Genomic DNA, 19,671 nt, shown 5'->3' with positions numbered 1-19,671 from the left:
GAGTTAAATTGTACCAAAAGAAAATTAAAATGTGTTAGTTATTTGTTTAAAAAAACGACAATTGAACTAGTATTTTCACTCAAAATGCAAAAACATAAATTAAATAATACAATAAAGTAATTTAATAATTAATTATATTCAATGTTTGAATTGAACGCGACGACAATGACTTAATAAATCTCAACTTATATTTTCACCTTCATATAAACACAAATATTGTAGCAAGTCTGATGTATCAATTATCAGTTCTAGTACACATAAAAGATAGGTTTGATCAATTTTTTGTTGTGTTTATATTGTTGTATAGAGTATTATTTAAGTTGTTGGAAATTTAAATTTATTATCTTTTAAAGATGTAGTAATTATTGTGTAAATATTAGACAACGGTGTCTCCTATATATTTGTTGAAGTAATGTGCAGTACGTACTTAAAAGATTTCAATTAATATTGCCTCAAAGATAAAGTGGGAAATACAAAAAAGAAAATAATAATAATAACAGTAATAATTGCATGCAATTCGCGGGAATAATTAAAGAATTATAAGAAATATGAAATTTTACTTATTTATTCTTAAGGAAAAATGTAAACAACCCCCTTATGATATCGTAAATGAGCAATTTATCCCCTTATGAAAAAATAAATAGCGATTTACCTCCATATATTTTTTAAAATACAACAAATTACCTTTCTATGAATTTTAACATTTACCTCCTGGTATAAAAAGGTAAATTATTTCATTTTAAAAAGTATAAGAGGTATTTTACTATTTTTTTTTCAGAAGGGAGTAATGTACTCATTAACAATATCACAGGGGGATAAATTGCTATTCGCCTTTTATTTTATTTTTTAGTACAGTGAGGGTGGAATTAGAAGACAACTCAATTTTAAATTCAAGACTCTCTTCGTTTAAAAGGAAAGTGACGTCAACTCAATCAAATTATTAATAAAATTTAATTTTACAAAGAGATAAAAAAATCAATATATAATAAATAATGATGGCCTAAAGCTTCTAATTCATATTATTTTGATTCTTTACAAAGATAAGGGAATTTCAAGCTAATCTATTTAATAATGTGTGTTTGGCTACAAATTTATAATTAATATAACCAAACTTAAGAAATTCATTAAAATTGTAATAAAAGTTCTCAGATTTTAAATTATTTTAAAAATTATGGACCCATAACATTTTATTTTTGAATTGTATAAATTCATTCTTGAAAAATATAATTAATATTTTATAAATTTTCGAAAATCTTACAAGATGTTTTAGTTGTGTAGCTCACAAGTGGTTCCAAATACCAACTAAAAAAATCCCATGATTGAAATGTAATTTAAGAAAACGTTAAGGACTGAAATGCAAAAACCCAAATCTTCAAATATTTCCAAACTCAAGGTATCTCTTTTGGAAGAGTGGGCGTAAAGATATATAAACCCAAAAAAAGAAGAAGAAACGCATCGTTTCGCTTCTCTCTACAATTCTCTCCAACTCTCTCTCTCCTACAAAAACCGAACTACAGTGTGTATGCAAAAACTCAGAGCTCCCTCCAATATATCTAATGATAATTAGTTAAATTCAACCTCAATTCTCTCGTTTTCTTGTTATTTCTTTACCCCTTTTAAATTTCATGTAGAATAAGATATTAAATTATACTTTATTTCCCAAAATTTTGTTAAATTCGATCCCCATTCTCCTCTTTGCCTCAGTTGCAAACTCCATTGTTCCCTCGCTTGCAGCACTGCGTTACAGGTAAATATATAATTTTTTTAGAAGCCCTAGAGAAAGGGGGGCGCTTCAGTTTCCCACGTTCTTAGTGTCCAGAATTTTGTGGGTTTTATTGCATGCTGTAGATTAGATCTTAAATTGCCTGATTTTTCTTGTGTTATTATTGTATATTTATTTGTTTTGTGGCAGTATGAAGTGTGGAGAACTAAAATTTTAGGGTTTTGTTTCTCAATGCTACAGTGTGATGCGCATGGGAGATGTTTTGTCAGGGTTTTGGAATTTAAAGTCTTGGGTTGGCGTGGTCAGAGAACTCGAACGGTATGTACATTTCTTTTTACTTCGAAACCTTTGGAGTCTTGGGATATTTTAAGTTTTAGTGTTGTTCTTTTGATTTATTTATATGTTTGCAATCTTTAAACAATCATAGTTATTCATTTGGAATGTGTAATTTTGGTTATACAATTTCAAAGTGGCTTTGCATTCGTGTTGATGTAAGTGTTTCTTGGTTTATGTTGCTTTGATCGAGAGCCTCTGTAGTGTAGATTCATGAATGTGGTCAATGAACCAATTTGAGAAATTTATTTTAGGTTGTTTTGGGTTTATTCTTTAACTCTCCGTTGGGGTTGGAGGATTATGAACTGTGAGCTATATTTGGTTTGGCAAATGTTCCTGCCATATAGGATATTTTTGTGGTATTATTTCGTGTTGTTTAGCTTGGAGCTCTGCCTTCTCTTTATCATTTTCAGTTTTGGTAGTATATTACCATTGAAGATTTTGTTTCTGCTGATACCTCTTATATTTACTGGGATTATGGATTACCTCTCTTTGGTTAGCTACTATGGAGTTAATCTTAGCTTTGAAGTTCTTAGCATGGGGATGCATGATGCTACTTTGAAGTTAGTACATTACTAATTTTGGTGCATATTTGAAAATTTTCTCAAATCTAAATATTTGTAGATTATCCTATCCTTCTGAAGGAATATTTTGTTAACTGTAATGTATCAAACTGTTCAGGTTATATGGCTCTTCGGAAATACTCTAGCACTGGCAATGCAACTCCGGTCAATATTAAATCTTTGACTTTCTCTAGTAAGGAGAATGGGAAAGCCAATGAAGCAAATGTGCAAAAAAGGCCTACCGAAGCTGATGTTGATATTGACCTCAGGGAGGTATATTTTCTTATTATGCATTTTCTCTCAGCTGGACCGTGCCACAGGACATATGGACAGTTCTGGAATGAACTTCTGGAGCACCAACTTTTACCTAGAAGGTATCATGCATGGTATTCACGTAGTGGCATGCACAGTGGAGATGAAAATGATGACGGCATATCTTTCCCCTTAAGTTACAATAAGCTGGTGGAAAGGTAAAGGCAGGGATTATTACTACTTCTTACCCATACTTTCATTTTCTTCTTTGATTGGACTGTCATTGTTTGGTAATACAATTTGACTTGTTCATAGGCATCCCCATGTTGAAAAAGATCACCTGGTAAAGCTTCTGAAGCAATTAATGCTAGGTGCAACTGCTCCTTCACGAGGCTTGACTGGTGGAAATGTACTGAATGCAGCTACTGTTCCAACTCTCTTGGGAACTGGATCTTTTTCTCTTCTGGCCAGTATGTAATATTAGTTAGAAGATATATTTCTCTCTTCTGGCCTGTATGCTACTGTCTACAACTTAAAAGTAGATTGAATAGATATTACCCATTCCTGATTTATCCGTGTTTTAAGTTAGTTCCTCTGGAAGTTTCTGATAGCTCTCTCTTGCTCAAGGTGATCAAAATGAGAGGGACCACAAAGATAGACATCCCCCACGCTACATGCGCTGGCCTCACAGACTGGCAGATCAAGTGCGTGGATTAAGTTTAAGGGAAATTGGTGGTGGTTTTTCTAGACATCACCGTGCGCCATCTACTCGTGCTGCTTGTTATGCCATTGCAAAACCATCAACTATGGTACAGAAGATGCAGAATATTAAAAGAGTCAGAGGACATCGTAATGCTGTTTATTGCGGTAACATACACTTATATGTATTTCTCCTTTAACATTGCAAGTAAACATTTATGTTCATACTTAGATGGTCTTTTTATGTTTTTCTAGTATCATGGATTAGGATCATGTTGGTACTTGGTAGAAGCATATTTCCGTGCTATTTTGGGCTTGAACTGAGTAACTTTTGCCTTTTCGTTTTCTTTATATTTCTTTGATTTCTGCATGTAACCAACGCACTATGGAATCAAAAGCTTCCTTTTTAGAAATGATGATCTTGCAATATATATTAAGAGGGTTCTTCTCAATGTTGAATTGAAAGAATTAATGGTAGTTTCTGTTATTACATCTTCGCTCAGCCTGCATTTGATTGCTTCAGCAGTGGTGAAATTTTATTTTATATATACATGCTTTTAAAGCATTGATTCATGTCTCGAGATGTAATCCATTTGTGAGCAGTGATATTAGATATCAATCTAAAACATTTGCTTGGGTGCAGCCATATTTGATCGTTCTGGGAGATATGTCATTACTGGTTCTGATGATCGTCTTGTTAAAATTTGGTCGATGGAAACTGCTTATTGCTTGGCCAGCTGCCGAGGACATGAAGTGAGTAACATATCATATTAATTGTCTTGAGGCGTGCCCATTTCTCTTTCTTTTCTTGGTTCATTTGTCTAAATCTGTCAATATTTTGCGTCAAGGGTGACATCACTGACCTGGCTGTTAACTTCAACAACACTTTAGTGGCTTCTGCTTCAAACGACTGCGTAATCCGAGTTGTAAGATTCCTGAAAGCAATTCTTTCTCTTTATTTCCCTGATTGAGTATATGAGTAACCATTTTTCTTAATGACAGTGGCGCCTACCTGATGGGTTACCGATCTCTGTATTGAGAGGTCATACAGGAGCTGTCACGGCTATTGCTTTCAGTCCTAGACCAGGCGCTTTTTATCAACTTTTGTCGTGAGTCTTATTCTTTGGTTAATCATGTTGCTTGGTCGACTTAAATTCTAGTACCACTTGGTGATTGAGATATATCATCTATTGCAGATCCTCTGATGATGGAACTTGTCGAATTTGGGATGCTAGATATTCCCAGTTCAGTCCACGAATATATGTACCCAAACCTTCTGATTCTGTAGCTGGTTGGTTGCTGGTTCTATTGAATTATTTTCTTGTCAATTTTTTAATATTTCATATGGAGAAATTTCAATGCTTTAGGGAGGAATAATGTACCCTCATCCAGCACCAATCAACAGACCCACCAGATTTTCTGCTGTGCATTTAATGCTAGCGGAACTGTTTTTGTCACTGGCAGCTCGGACACTCTTGCCAGGGTACAGTCCATTTTCTGAGTTAACTTATGTTCTGTTCTTATCAAATTCATGTGTTCTCACATAAACATTTCCTGCAACATAATAAATACTATCAACTTTGGGGATATTTTATAATGAATACAAATCTGAATACAAGCTAAAATTGTTATTGGTATTGCATGCTCTTTCTACCCATTGTCCTTGTGCAATATAATATCTTTTTGTCTTGTGGTGTGTGCATCTTATTCAGGTTTGGAATGCTTGTAAGTCCAGCACGGATGATTCAGAGCAACCTAATCATGAGATAGACATTTTAGCTGGTCATGAGAATGATGTGAATTATGTGCAATTCAGGTTTGTCCGAGTTGATTTTTTTTCCTGTTCGGATTTGAGTTTTATGTGCTCATATGTTTTGCTCTGCTGGAATGCAGTGGCTGTGCAGTGGCCGCCCGTTTTTTCTCCACTGATGCCTCAAAGGAGGATGCTTTACCAAAATTCAAAAATACGTGGTTTGTCTGTTATCATCAGATCTTATGTTTCGTTTATTAACAAGTACTTGTATTTTTCCTGTCTTTATTCGAATTGTTTGCGAGTCACTTGTTCAGTAATAAGAATTTCTATATGTTGGTTGATCTTCAGGTTTAATCATGACAATATAGTGACGTGCTCTCGTGATGGCAGTGCAATCATTTGGATCCCAAGATCACGTAGATCACATGTGAGTTTTTGTCCTTGTCAAGCATACCAATTTCTTTAGCAGAACATTTGTCTTCCTGTGCTTATTGATCTATTACCTGATGTGGTCTGCGTCTTGGGCTTGGAATCTTATTTTCTCTTAGGGAAAGATGGGACGGTGGATAAGAGCATATCACCTTAAAGTTCCTCCACCTCCAATGCCACCTCAACCCCCTCGAGGAGGTCCACGTCAGAGAATTCTTCCCACCCCTCGTGGCGTAAATATGATAGCGTGGAGCTTGGACAATCGTTTTGTTCTTGCAGCTATCATGGGTATGTTGCTAATAATCATATATATCTCTAATTGATTTGGTGGGATCGACAGAAATTTGTGTTGGCCCAATTGGGCAATGTTAATTTTGGCATGTCTGATTTGAATTCTTTGGAACCACGCAATGAATTTTCTCTTCCGCTATGATGAAAATTATGGCTAATTATTTGAATGAATTAGCTTTGTGATTATACATTCATCGGAACAAACTTTTCCCTGTCTCTACATTTATTTGCATTTGTTCATGGAGTAGTGCTGCCTGTATGCTATTTGCTTTTGATCATATGTCCAATAGTTTAAGCTTACTTCCACGTGAAATATATATTAGGTTGAATTCAGAAAGATAGAAACTTTCTTGGCTGGGGTATTTCTTATTAATTAAGATGTGTCGCCACAAGTTTTCTCTGACAAGCTGCTTCCCTGTGTGTACTCAAAGCAAAGAGTGATACTTTTCTATCAATGTGTTATTTGATACTTACACTAGGTTTCATTTGTTTGCAGATTGCAGAATATGCGTGTGGAATGCTGTTGATGGTAGCTTAGTTCATTCTCTGACTGGTCATACTGATTCTGTAAGTTAGTTGAATGCTTCTCATGGCAATACAATTGGTGCTTATTTAGTTTTATTTTTTAAGCAAGTGAATAGGAACTTCTCAATTTTATTTTGTTTCCAGAAATTACTTAAGGAGTGGATACCTTGGCATCAAATTGGATCTTTCAACAGTCCATATTTACTACCTGCTTTCTGATGATGCAGAGAACTCATACTTATAGATGTCAAACGACCACCTTATTGAGAGAGGAAAATCATTTCATATTAATATCTTACCCCTTATTTGCACGTAAAACCTTTTTTTTAAGAAGCATTATGGGTTCGAACCCAGGACCCTCTTCTTTGGCCTAGCTCTGGTACCATGTATACCAACCACCTCATCTAAAAGCTTAAACTGTTGGAGAGGAAACATTTCGTATTAATCTGATTACATTGTCAATAATGAACAGATTAGTTCCTGATCATGATATGTAAATCCTTAACTGCTGGGAAGCTAATCTAGCACTGCTATATGTGTACATATTATGAGTTTGTAACCATGGATCTTTATAATGCCCCTTTGGTGGTAGTTGTATAACTTTTAATGTCTTCTTGATGCACCATTTCATTTTAAGTTAGAGAGGCTATTAACTCTTGGAACTCTAACAGGGAGATTATGTCTTAAAGTGAATATTTTGCTCCTGAATGCAGAAAACATTATTCTCAATATTGACTGCTTGCTTTTGTTTTTAATATATGGCTATGATGGTGCTTGCTTGGGTTCTTTTAACTCTACGGTAAAACCTTGTGGTTCTATTCTAGTGGTGTTGTTCCGAAACTCTTTCTGGGATACAGGATTTTGGTAGAACCTTCTTGAAATTGCAGTTAAATATAGACTTTTGTCCCCTGAAAAGGCCTTTAGGCTCTCAGAAAGTCTTTGCAGCGTTACCCTCGTCTAGTGATAGCTGCTTCCAGTTAGGGTGCTGACAGCTGGGCAAATGAGATCTTACCTCTACTCTTATGCGCCTCTGTTGTATTAGACAACTGTTGCTGTTGTCTTGTATATTTCCCATTCTTCAGATGTTATCTGCTAGTTTTACATGAAGACTTCTTAAGCTGCCACTCAGTCCCATTCATATTGTTAGAATTTTTTATTTCTCATTTGAAGACTCTCTCATGGCTCGTGCTATAAAAAATCCTGCTACCTTTATTGCACTGTATGATGTAAGAGACTTATGTGTATTTTTAATTTTTCGAGGTTAGTATACAATTTCACGGGCTTATGGCTTGCTTTGTGAAATCTTATTTTTTGTAGACTTATGTCCTGGATGTGCATCCTTTCAATCCTCGAATAGCCATGAGTGCAGGATATGATGGGAAAACAATAGTTTGGGATGTGAGTTCATATTTTTCTAATCCGTTGACAGACTGGTTATTTTATTGCAATACCTTCTAACCTTCACTTGCCCGCCTTACATTTGCAGATATGGGAAGGTACACCAATTCGGACGTATGAAATTGGTCCATTCAAGCTGGTTGATGGGAAGTTTTCACCGTGAGTTGTTCTTCCAATAAGACTTAATTTCTTTTTGTTTCTTGTTGTTACTCTCTTTTTCCTTGTCATATGTCATCTATAAAATAATTCTTTAGTCAGCCTTTTCATTCAATTTATGTCAGATTTTTTACAAGCAGTAGGGGTAAACTTCATTGCATAGTGTATTGAGGAGGTATCTTCATATTTGCATATTTTTTTCATAAATTCCATGACAACGGAAGTTGTGAAGCATAATTGATAAGGTAATTTGTACAATATGTGGTGTTATGTGTAAAATGTCTTGGGATAAGCATGATGAATTGATCAAGTAAAAATTGGTAGAAACTCTGAAAGTAACAGAAGTTAGACCATTATAATCTCCTAATGCCCATTACAATGTTGTGTGGAAGTTTGACGTCTATTCATGTTTGCTTTATGTCATTTGCTGCCTCTGCTGTGTGCCAGAACATGGTAAGTGTGAGATACCATACACTTGAAATTCAAATTTGAAGGAGATGCATTTAGGGCATGATTGGTATGTAGGAATGGAATTAAGTGGGAATCGAATGGAATAAAGAAAGGAAAGGAATCACATTTGAATAATATTCCTATGATTGATATACACAATAAATTAGAAGGTAATAAAATTGTCATTCCTTAGTTCATAGTTGATTCCATTAACATAATTGGTATTAGAAAATAATGATTAGTAATGAAATAAAATTATTTTTATGACATATTTGTTCTTTAATATTTTTTAAAAAAAAAATATTTATTCATGTTTTATTTAATATGATGAATACAATTATATAACAATAGTATTTCAAAATTACTTACAGAAGGTTATCAGCAATTTATAAAACATCTCATATTTTATTGAAAAGATATATATAACTTATTTATTTACGTAATAAATAGTTTATTGACTCATTAAACATATAGATAATATTTTCTGTTAAATTAAAAAAAAATTATTTGAACAATCAAATGGACTAATGTATTTAATCAGTGCATCTACCATTAATTATTCAGTACCTAGTGAAAGAAAATTTCTGAATTAATAAAATATTAAATATCAAAGTAATATCACTTTTTTCTTACCATGCATACATAATTATTTCTTAATACTAGATACAAAAAATACTCAAATTTAATAACAACTAAAACTAAATATTAAATTAATACAAGAAAAAGAAAAAAAATGAAGAAGAAGTAGAAAACTTCCATTCCCTACATGCTTGGAATAGCTAATACCATGTTGAAGGGAGGGAATGGCTAATCCCTTATCTAAGGGAATAAGAATTCCCATGGGAATAAGTAGTCCCAAACTTCTAGCATAATGGACTTGGGAATGCTCATTCCATTCCCACTCCATCTCTACATACCAACCACACCCTTAGACTTTTAGGATATCAAAACTGGACTTGCTATACAATGAAGAATGTGATTCTGTCTTTTGATGAAGTATTTTTATAATGAACTTTACAATAATCTGCAGCCATCTCTTATTTGTCTTCTTGATCATCCAGAGATGGGACATCCATTATTCTCTCCGATGATGTTGGCCAATTATATATTTTAAACACAGGGCAAGGTGAATCTCAGAGAGATGCTAAATACGATCAGGTATTGTAATGGAATAGCATTTCAGCTTATTTATTAATCAATTTTATTACTGATGTTGTGCTCTTGTTTACAGTTCTTTTTGGGGGACTATCGCCCTCTTATTCAAGACACACATGGAAATGTCCTTGACCAGGTTGGTTTCTTGGTGCTCTCGCTAATACATATTCTTTTATAATGGATCAATGACTCATTGATATTAATGCACAAGAGTCATCATTCTGGTTTTGAGTACACTGAATTCTCGCTGTGTGCTTTCTACCTTAGTGTTTCTATCTTAGGTGTCAGGGTACCTCAATTTGCTTTTTGTGCAGTCCATTTTGCGTAATTGCTTTATTGACTTCATTATATTATTAGATATAAGCTCCATTCTTAAGTCCAGTACTTCCTGAAGACTTCTTGAATCGGATCATGGGATGACATATGTATTATTAACACAGGAAACACAACTTGCTCCTTATCGGAGGAATATGCAAGATCTCCTCTGTGATTCTGGTACATTTTAGATCTCTATCTGCTGAACCTATGATAATATACTTGTCAGTCTTTTTTGATATCTTGTTCTTCCGCCATGTGATCTTTTGGTTGACAATTGCAGGGATGATTCCATATCCAGAACCTTATCAGAGTATGTACCAGCAGCGGCGGTTGGGAGCTCTTGGAATTGAGTGGCGCCCGTCATCTCTGAGATTTGCTGTTGGTGTAGATTTCAGTTTGGACCCGGATTATCATATGCTCCCCATAGTAGATTTGGATATGTTGATTGATCCACTACCTGAGTTTGTTGATGCAATGGACTGGGAACCAGAAATTGAGATACATAGTGATGATAATGATTCAGAGTATCACATAACAGAGGATTACTCATCTGGAGGTGAGCATGTAAGTGTGAGTTCTGATTCTGATGAGCCCGAGTGCAGTTCTGGGAACAGTGAGGTTGAGGACTCCCACAGAGATGGCCTTCGTAGATCAAAGAGAAAAAAGCAGAAGGTAATGGTGATCTCCTCTGTTAGTGTCTGTTCTTGATATTCTGCAGTCATTCTTTTGTTTTCCCATTTGTTTTTTCTTTCTTTTTGTGTTTTTGGAATGGGGTGTTTGAAAGGTTATGCTTAAACTGACATTGTCCGGTGGGTCAGTACGGCATCTTAACTGTATATTTATTTCAATCTTTTAGGTGGAGATCATGACATCTTCTGGACGGCGTGTGAAGAGGAAGAATCTGGATACATGTGATGACAGTTTAATTAGGAAAAATCGTAATAGAAAATCACGAAATGGTCGAAAAGCCTCGAGTATGAAGTCGTCATCAAAGTCAAGGCCACAGAGGGCTGCTGCTAGAAATGCACTTCATCTGTTCTCTCGAATCACAGGAACATCAACAGATGGAGATATAAATGGTTCTGAAGATGATTCATCTGGAAGCGGATCGACACTGCAAGACTCAAGCTTCGCAAGTGAAGAATCAGATGTATCTTTGCAAAAGGAATGGTATGAAAATTCTAAGGGAAAAGAAATATCCCTGGACTACTCTGTGGGTGTAGAACAGCTCCATTGGAATCCTGAGTCTCATTCAAATGCTGTGAGCAAGAAGAGATTGATTCTGAAATTGCCAAATCGTGATTCAAGTAAGTATGTTTCTCAGCAAACCTTGGGGTCAAAATGTGAAGCAGGCTCATCATCCGGAAATCCTCAGAACATTGATGAAACAGATAAAATTTATCTAAAGAATGAAGAATGTGGTGTTGATGGTCATAACAAGGAAAGAAGCAAGACAGAGCAGCCCACTATTGTTGAACGTCACTTGGATCTTCTTGGAGGATGCAAAAATGGTTCAATTACATGGGGAGGAGTCAAGACTCGCACCTCCAAGAGGTTGAAGGTTGGGGAACCTTTCTCAGCAGGTTTGCTTGTTGGATCCGGTTCAGTTCTTGATCAGCATCTCAAAGCAGAAAATACTGCTAATGGTGATTCAACTTTTACAAAGGAGCATGGAACTGAGTCTCCAGATTCAGGACTCCAAAATCAAGAAGTGATTGTGGAAGAAATTGGTTACAAGCAAGAGACTTCTTTTAGGACGAGTATGCCTGGAAGTCTAGAGAGAGAAAAAGATGTCGAGGAATACTTGGAAGTGGATCGGGCTCAGGATGATCATACCTCAAGTCAATTTAACGAGGTTTGCAATGGTACGATGGTGCCTTCTGTTTCCAGCGCAAATGGGGCTGAAAACAACTTTAAATCCAAAGAGAATGGTTATCAGATCCCGACAAAGTTAAGGATAAGATCTGGTACTCTGTCAAAGGACCATGATAACCCAAGCATTGTGTGCCCAGGTGAGGAGACTGCCAAATGTGTATGTGAAAACCCCAACACCGAGAAGAATTTAGATTTACAAAACTTTGAAGGCAGCGGAACACCATGCTCGGACAACAAAGATCTTTATGGAGTGCCAGAATCCGAGAGTCTGCTGAACGAAGATCCATCCAGGTCCGTGTTGGAAGACTCAATAAAGTTGGACTCAAATAAAAGGATGTTTACAGCTGTTTATAGAAGGTTGAAGCCTTCAAGAGGTAGAAACAATCCAGAAGGCGACAGTGCTAGCATGGAGGCAAGTACTTCCAATGGAAAACAAAATCGAGATGGAGATATTGAGATTCCGCCAGAAGGGATTCGTAGGGCCAGGTCTATTCGCTTGAGGTCAACTACCCGGGACCTAAACATGTCAGGAAGCAACTTCATATTTAAGGAACCCCGTGATCATTCAGAAGATAATTCAGTTGATGTTGACAAAGAGTCTCTGAGTAGAGGTGAAGAGAACTCCTGTGGAGAATGGAGATCAGCATCAAGGAGCACTATTCGATTAAGATCCACAAGAAGCAAAAAAGGAAGTAATTATATTCGGAATAGTAGTCCGCCAAGGAAATCAAATCAAACTGGAAAAAGCTCCTGGTTGATGTTGTCTGCACACGAGGAAGGATCCCGGTATATACCCCAACGAGGGGATGAAGTTGTGTATTTGCGACAGGTAGATGCAGACTTTTAGTTGATCTCTCTTGTTTATATAACTCTTTTTTTCCCCCTCCAGTTTTGTTCTTTTTGAAGTTCTCACATCATCTTATTGGCTTTATATTTCCTCCAGGGTCATGAGGAGTACATAAGTTACATCAACTCAAGGAATTTAGGTCCTTGGGAAACTATTAAGCGAAACATCAGAGCTGTGGAATTTTGTAGAGTTGAAGACCTTGAGTATTCAACACATCCAGGTTCTGGAGAGAGCTGCTGTAAAATGACACTTAAATTTGTAGATCCTTCGTCTGAAGTAGTGGGGAAATCATTTAAGTTGACTCTGCCAGAAGTGACTGGTTTCCCAGATTTTCTTGTTGAAAAAAGTAGGTATGATGCGTCTATGGCAAGAAATTGGACCTCCCGAGATAAATGTCAAGTCTGGTGGAAGAATGAGGGCGAGGAGGATGGGAGTTGGTGGGAAGGTCGAATTTTAAGTGTGAAGCCTAAATCTCATGAATTTCCAGACAGTCCATGGGAGAGGTATGTCGTAAAGTACAAAAGTGATCCCACTGAAACACATCATCACAGTCCCTGGGAACTTTATGATACGGGTAGTCAGTGGGAGCAGCCTCATATTGACGATGATATAAGAGAAAAGCTTATTCATACTTTAGCCAAGTTGGAGCAATCTGGTTACAAAGTCCAGGTAAAGAAAGATTTCTTCTGTGTAAAAGAATGCAGATTGTTTGAGCTGGAAATCAGGTCTGATAGTTGTTTCTCCTGCAGGATTACTATGGGGTTAACAAATTGAAGCAAGTTTCACAGAAGACAAATTTTATTAACAGGCATGTTTTTGCTTATCATCAAGTCTTGAGAGTTTCTCTGTACTTTCTGTTAAACAAAGCTCTATCCTATAATAAATATCTAGCGCTTGGTGTATATTATTTTATTTGTTTTATTCTGTTGCTTGATTCTAATTTTAGGTGCTTTGTGAAACCCCTGAATGGAAGTTGGACATGTCATCAGGCTTTTAACTATATTTAATTTTACAGGTTCCCTGTTCCCTTGTCTCTTGAAGTTATTCAGTTGAGGTTGGAGAATAACTACTACAGAAGTCTGGAGGCGATGAGGCACGATGTTGAAGTGATGCTGTCAAATGCTGAATCATACTTTGGAAAAAACGTGGAGCTCTCCTCAAAAATGAAACGTTTGTCTGAATGGTTCAGGAAGACGCTATCATCCTTATAGTTTTACCGAACACAATTTTGTAGACTAATTAGCCTACATCTTAATTGACACAAGGCTCCTGTTATCTTGTATATAATCCTTTTTTCTTTGGCTTTTGATTTTTATTTTTCACCGTAGAGAGTAGCCTGCCATTTTATTTTCAGGGATTTTTATAGAATGGAGGTACAGGATTACCAAAATTCACCGACGGCTGTGGGAAATCACCAGCAGAAATTCTTTCATGTATAGCTTAACGCTTAAAGAGCATCAATCAAAATCTTCTTAAAGTGGAATTCACACAGTTCTTCATATCTTGGATCAAATCTCAGTTTAGTTTATTACCATCTGGGCATTACATTGAGTTTGCAGTAGGACTCGGATCTGGGATTCAGTTTCTTTCACTTCAATTCACTATCTCTTGAACTAATCTTTCAGTCTTGCTGTATTCTGTAATTCACTCCAAAACACATACTGAGGTGGTACCTTATTTACAGAAATCCAACCATTACCCATTTTTATTTTAGTTGCTGCATCATAACACAAAACTCTGAACCTTATTCGTTGTGATTATTATAAAATCTTTCTTGTGCATTGAAGTGAAGCCTTTCTTCTTAAATATCACATTCTTCTAATAGAAGACAAAATGTGGGAACTTAAGAATAACACATTAATGTAGATTGTCAACAATCGCTATTGTTGTTTTAACTGCTGCTTATCTGCAGCAGTTTCTTCTTATATTCCTTCCCAAGCAACAGGCTTGATTCCTTGAGCATCCTTATGACCTGCAATTGGTCCCTACACTAGAATCAATTCATATTACAAGAAAAGGAGTAACTAAAAATATCAGTGTCCATTTTCAGTCTTCTCGGCAGCAAACAATCCCCTCTCCAAAAGCCAATCTTGTATCATAACTTGAGAATTCACAGGCTGATCAGTGGGAACAAGATGGCCAGCATTTAAGACCACAACATGACTCAAATTTTCCCATCTCTGCACGTAACCAGCCAGCATCCCATCCACCCTCCAAATTTTCCTCTCTGCCTCCAAGAACTCGTGGATCCCTTCCCATTTCATCTTCTTCACCCACGACAAAGTTGACATCACGCCATCTCTCAAGTCACACTGTCCTTGATATAACAACACCTTCGTCCTCTTAACCAAGAATTCCACCATATACCTCACACTCCTCATCACATCATTGTGCAAAGCGTCCCCCACCACCTTGCTACATAGCTCGAAAACCATGGATTCGTTCACTCCCAATGCCCTTTTCACCTCCACATCGTTCAAGAACTTAACCACTACTCTATTTGGGTAAGGAGTTAGCCTCCTAAAGTCATACAAGGTGGCTAAGCCAGTCATATTTGTCATTGTACCCAACACCCTATTTCTTGCATTGGTGGCCTCATTCCAATCACCTTTTCTGACATATCCAATAGCCTCCAACTGAATTTTCTCCAAAAGGATCGTTTGCTTTTCATTGATCAGACCCAAATTATAACAATTTGCAGCATGAGTTGCCACTTGAATCTCAGGATCAGTCAATCCATTTCCAATGGCAACACCAGCCAAATTCACTCTACTTCCACTTGGCAAAACAGCATTCTTCTTCAGAATGTAATATCCAAGTGCTGGAAGATACTTCCCAGCATAACTCTCACCAGTTATGTATATTGGCCTGGTTTTGAATGACTTATCCAAGGCAACAAACTTCTTGATTGCTATAAAGAGGTGTTTGGCAACATCATATTGGTTTCTTGGTATTTCTTCCGGTGAAGCAGCAATGCTAAATCCAGTGCCTATAGGATTATCAAGAAAAAGCAGGCCGAATATCTTGTTCCAAGAACTTGGATTGGGCTCAAGTGAAAGCTCTTGGTTCACTAGCCATGGTCCAATCTCAAATAAGTTGGCTAGCATGGAGGAACAGCCAGGCCCACCTTGTAGCCAAATGAGGATTGGAGTTTGGGAGAGTGTGGTGTTTTGAGCTTCATAGTATGTATAGAAAATGGCTGAGCCGGTGGTGGAGTTGACTGTTAAGTAGCCTGATTTAGTGGGCAGGGCTTCTTTGGGGTAGGATGTGGCGGCGGCCGAGTGGCGTAGGAGGGCGAGGATGGAGAGAAGGAGGAAGAGGTTGAGAAGTGCAGATCCCATTTTCTTGGCCTTCGGCGTGTGTTTGTGTTAACTGGTTTTGGACTTTTATAGGATGATGATAGAAAAGCGCAATTTGACCTGTCCTTTTCTGACTTTCATAAAACTTGCCCTTTTTCCTACTTTTGGTTTGGGCTTGGAAATTTTGTCTCTGCGCATGCCTTCATCATTTCTTTTGACATTCTCATTAATAAAAGGATTCTCTGCATCCATAAATCATGTGTACTCATTCATTGGTTGACCTTTGAAAACATTACGAGTTCACATGACCTTAATTAATTCAACTTGTGGTGATTCAAAGCAAATGGTTGCTTTTACTTCAAAAATCAACGTGGGTTGCATTAATAAGATCTCTTCAATCTATCAGTGAGATGGTGTAAAAATAGAAAATTAGGCTCTGATGCAACTGCTCACGCTTCTATCATCTCTACTTCTTTACTTGCTTAAACATTAATGAAAATGACAAACTGCGTATAATTTTTATACTTGGCGCCATGTTATTTATCGAAAATCACACTCAAACAACCAACACAAGAAACAAAAATGTTGGTGAAGTATGATTCCATCCCGCTTAGAAGGAACAAGTGGTAAACTCTGAAATTGACCTGCACAAACAAGGATAAGGAGGCTAGCATGAAGTTTTGACTTTTGGGACCATTCATTCTCTAGGAAAGCTCCATTAAACTCCCCTTTCTACTTTGTGGGTGGGGGACCGGGGGGTTGAGAACTCAACTGAAGCACAAGGTTTTCATTGATTTATTGCTTCACTTTATGTACAGTAATGGAGGCAGAACAAGTTGCTTGCCTACTCTACCCCACCCCACCAGAGCTGACTTTGAAAAGTTCAAATTTTACAAGCGGGTTTGGGGTATGGATCTGTGTTGCATTCCCCCTAACAAATTTGTGATAAGAGATCGAATTGATTGATTTATGCACATGCCAATTTTCTACCTTCTGAATAAAAATCTGTCTGTGGGAGTTGAAATAAGGGCCGTTCTAGAAACAATCGATTAATTAACTTGAAAAAGGTCTAAAAGAAATACAAAAAAATCTAGCATCAGCATTGAATGTGGTATGAGCCCAACTGCAATTTCAACAAAGCAGTTCATAAGTCTATTTTGTTTGCTTTAGTGAATGAATTCCTGGTCAGCATCTACGGTGTTTAAGTCAAATCCATCCAGTTGAATGAACTGCAAAGTTTCAATCCCTCCATCAGCGGCCACAATTTGGATTGCAGCAAGCGAAGAACAAAGTGATACCTTCTCCTCTTAGCAGTTGCCTGCACAATAATGGTAGAATTTTGAGTACAGAGAAATAATCAAATCCGTAACAATCTTTAGATCAAGGTTCACATGGATTAGAAATTTGAAAATGTAATAAAACATAACATGTAAGCATGTCAAAAAGATCACAGTGACTACTATGGGCCGTATAAGCATATAACATTACAAGGAATAACATAATGCATAACAAATAAGGCGATTCTCTTTTCTGTTGCAATGGCAAATGGTATTCTAAATGGAGCATTAGTTCCTTGTTATGATCCCAATAGAATACAAATTTGTTACATCATATATTGACTAGTTTAATATACTGACAATAACTATTTTATTTCGGACACCATCAAAGTAAGTCTTAAACTGTGCACAAGAAGAGTACAATATGAATGGAGCTTTGGCTTTATCCGAGAATGACCAAAGAGTAGCCACATGCATCTAAGTATTGATCCAGAGAATTTCATTGCCTTGAGAATATATGGGCTTCTTAGCGGGTTGAATGCAATTGAGAGCATAAGTTTGGGAAACGCTAAAGCCTAGACAGAGGCTTCGTACTTGCAACAAGGGCTCACCTCTTATTTTTTACAGTTGTTGGAACTAAAATACACTAGCTTAGCATATATGGCCAATGGGCCTAAACAAATGCATGTTTGGGGAGGAACTGGCGGTGTTCAGTGAAAGCCTTCCCGTACAACTTTTCTCTAAGATGGTCTCATCCGTTAATTCGAGTTGTGTAATATTTTAACTTAACCTCACAAGTGATACAGAGAAGATGGAGGCGCCCCTTTAACATTGAATCTAAGAACTTATGCTAAAACACTTTTTCCTCTTGGAAAAGTTGATGTCTCATTCAGTCTGAAGTCTGAACCAAGGAAAGGAAGTCTTCCTCTCATTCAACAAGAAAATTTCAGCTAACCATACATGTGCGTACTGATATCTAAGATGTGAGCAGAAGAAACATAATCATCATGAGAGAATTCCTCGGCCTGAAAAAATGAGAAAACAGAACAACTTAAACCAATATTTGAAAGGCCAGAAAACTAGCAACCAGGTTTACTTTGAGGGCAAAGTTCAATCCAAAAATACTCCCAGAACCAGGAGCAGCAAAACACCATGACAAAGTATAGTTAAATTTGCTGTTTAAGAGGCAGAAAGAGTACCTCAGACAAAACATCGTCCACGTGACCACAAGTTGGAACAGTAAATGATTTTCTACGCAGAAGGGCCAAACCTGCAGCTACATCTTGCAAGACTTGGTTGTGCGTCTCCAACAGAATGATGTATCTCATTTCCGTCCGAGTCAACACCCTTGTTATTAGCAACCTCCAGTAAGTTGACCCGCAGCCACAAGTCAAGAGCTCATCTCTGGGAAAAACACCCCCATTCGACCAAATTAAAGTGAAAAACCGAAGTGATTGATATTTTAAATGAACTCCAGCTGGTTTCTAATGGTTCATAGACAAAACAGTTCACTCGAACAGATTAAGAGATAGTCACAAGAAATGACATTAGTCTAAAAACAAATGCAAGCATCCTTGAAAATAGCACAGGTACATTTTCATACAGTTTGTTGGGAACACACTCTCACATTCATGTACCCTCTTACAGATGCTGGGAGCAGAAAAGAAATATCACCTTCGCCGTGCATGTATCATTTGACTGCCCAGCTGCATACAAGTATGCATATGTATCTCAAATTCATAACTTGACAAACAAGTAAAAAGTCAAGAATCATTCTTCTTAGTGAAACCTGAAGATGGAATCTCACAGCCTACACAAATCGAAAAGAATATAGAAAAAAGAACCCACATTAATCAATCAACCCCCCAAACACAAAAAGAAGTAGAAATAAAATCAACCCTCATTCATGGTCACAATGGCGGCCAGCATAAAGCTGAAATTTTTTGCTCTTTATCTTCTTCTGCGTACCAAATTTTTTGCTGCTTAGGAATGCATCACAAATGAAACACAAAATTATTCAACAGAGCATAAATTACACCCAGGAAAAATAAACACATTATGTAAGAAAACGTGAAAAAGCAAACAGTTCACGGCAAATTCATCGTACTCGTCCTCCTCCGCCGTCTATGCGCTGGCCTTTAATCGCTTTGGGCCCAATCAGGCTCCCATTCTTACCCCAACAGCCATCAGGTGGGCCTCAAATGGGCCATCAGTTACTTAGTTTTGGGCTCAGCAATTGACCATTCTTACTCCGCTGGCCCAACAAGAGGTCTGCCTGTTAATCAATTTGGGCCTCCCCATGTGCTAATTCATATTCTGGTAACCCAA

General features: G+C 37.0%; 3 protein-coding genes across 5 annotated transcripts; 1 reads left to right on the top strand and 2 right to left on the bottom strand.

Moving 5' to 3' along the window:
* Positions 1–1,435: 1,435 nt before the first annotated feature.
* On the top strand, positions 1,436–14,258 carry LOC105178900 (WD40/YVTN repeat and Bromo-WDR9-I-like domain-containing protein). The gene is made up of 25 exons (XM_088885798.1): positions 1,436–1,747; positions 1,964–2,041; positions 2,738–3,089; positions 3,187–3,341; positions 3,499–3,738; positions 4,214–4,323; positions 4,419–4,496; positions 4,573–4,679; positions 4,767–4,861; positions 4,938–5,053; positions 5,283–5,386; positions 5,464–5,541; positions 5,672–5,750; positions 5,872–6,040; positions 6,540–6,610; positions 7,886–7,966; positions 8,055–8,125; positions 9,634–9,730; positions 9,804–9,863; positions 10,168–10,222; positions 10,326–10,717; positions 10,902–12,749; positions 12,864–13,436; positions 13,517–13,575; positions 13,783–14,258. Exons 3-25 carry the CDS (start codon positions 2,743–2,745, stop codon positions 13,976–13,978), a joined length of 5,181 nt encoding a protein of 1,726 aa, XP_088741924.1. The 5' UTR covers positions 1,436–1,747; positions 1,964–2,041; positions 2,738–2,742; the 3' UTR covers positions 13,979–14,258.
* Positions 14,259–14,561: 303 nt separating this feature from the next.
* On the bottom strand, positions 14,562–16,146 carry LOC105178901 (serine carboxypeptidase-like 50). Its single transcript, XM_011102477.3, has one exon. It carries the CDS (start codon positions 16,106–16,108, stop codon positions 14,801–14,803), a length of 1,308 nt encoding a protein of 435 aa, XP_011100779.1. The 5' UTR covers positions 16,109–16,146; the 3' UTR covers positions 14,562–14,800.
* Positions 16,147–17,090: 944 nt separating this feature from the next.
* LOC105178902 (uncharacterized) lies at positions 17,091–19,470 on the bottom strand. 3 transcript variants are annotated; one of them, XM_088885720.1, is made up of 5 exons: positions 19,242–19,470; positions 19,018–19,153; positions 18,543–18,747; positions 18,304–18,368; positions 17,091–17,384 (listed from the first exon to the last, which is right to left on the bottom strand). In XM_088885720.1, the coding sequence occupies exons 2-5, from the start codon at positions 19,065–19,067 to the stop codon at positions 17,318–17,320; spliced, it is 387 nt and encodes a 128-aa protein (XP_088741846.1). In that variant the 5' UTR covers positions 19,068–19,153; positions 19,242–19,470; the 3' UTR covers positions 17,091–17,317. The 3 variants fall into 3 exon arrangements, 2 of the variants coding, with proteins under 2 accessions (XP_088741846.1, XP_088741847.1); XM_088885721.1 differs by having other exon boundaries at positions 18,314–18,368; positions 19,018–19,470; XR_016067776.1 differs by lacking the exon at positions 18,304–18,368 and having other exon boundaries at positions 19,018–19,470.
* Between the last annotated feature and the right edge of the window lie 201 nt (positions 19,471–19,671).

Source organism: Sesamum indicum, linkage group LG10, assembly GCF_026168435.1.
Source record: "Sesamum indicum cultivar Baizhima isolate 11 linkage group LG10, ASM2616843v1, whole genome shotgun sequence".
In the NCBI taxonomy this organism is placed as follows: Eukaryota; Viridiplantae; Streptophyta; class Magnoliopsida; order Lamiales; family Pedaliaceae; genus Sesamum; species Sesamum indicum.
The sequence above is the reverse complement of the archived record's forward strand: the minus strand, read 5'-3'. Positions and strand labels throughout refer to the sequence as shown.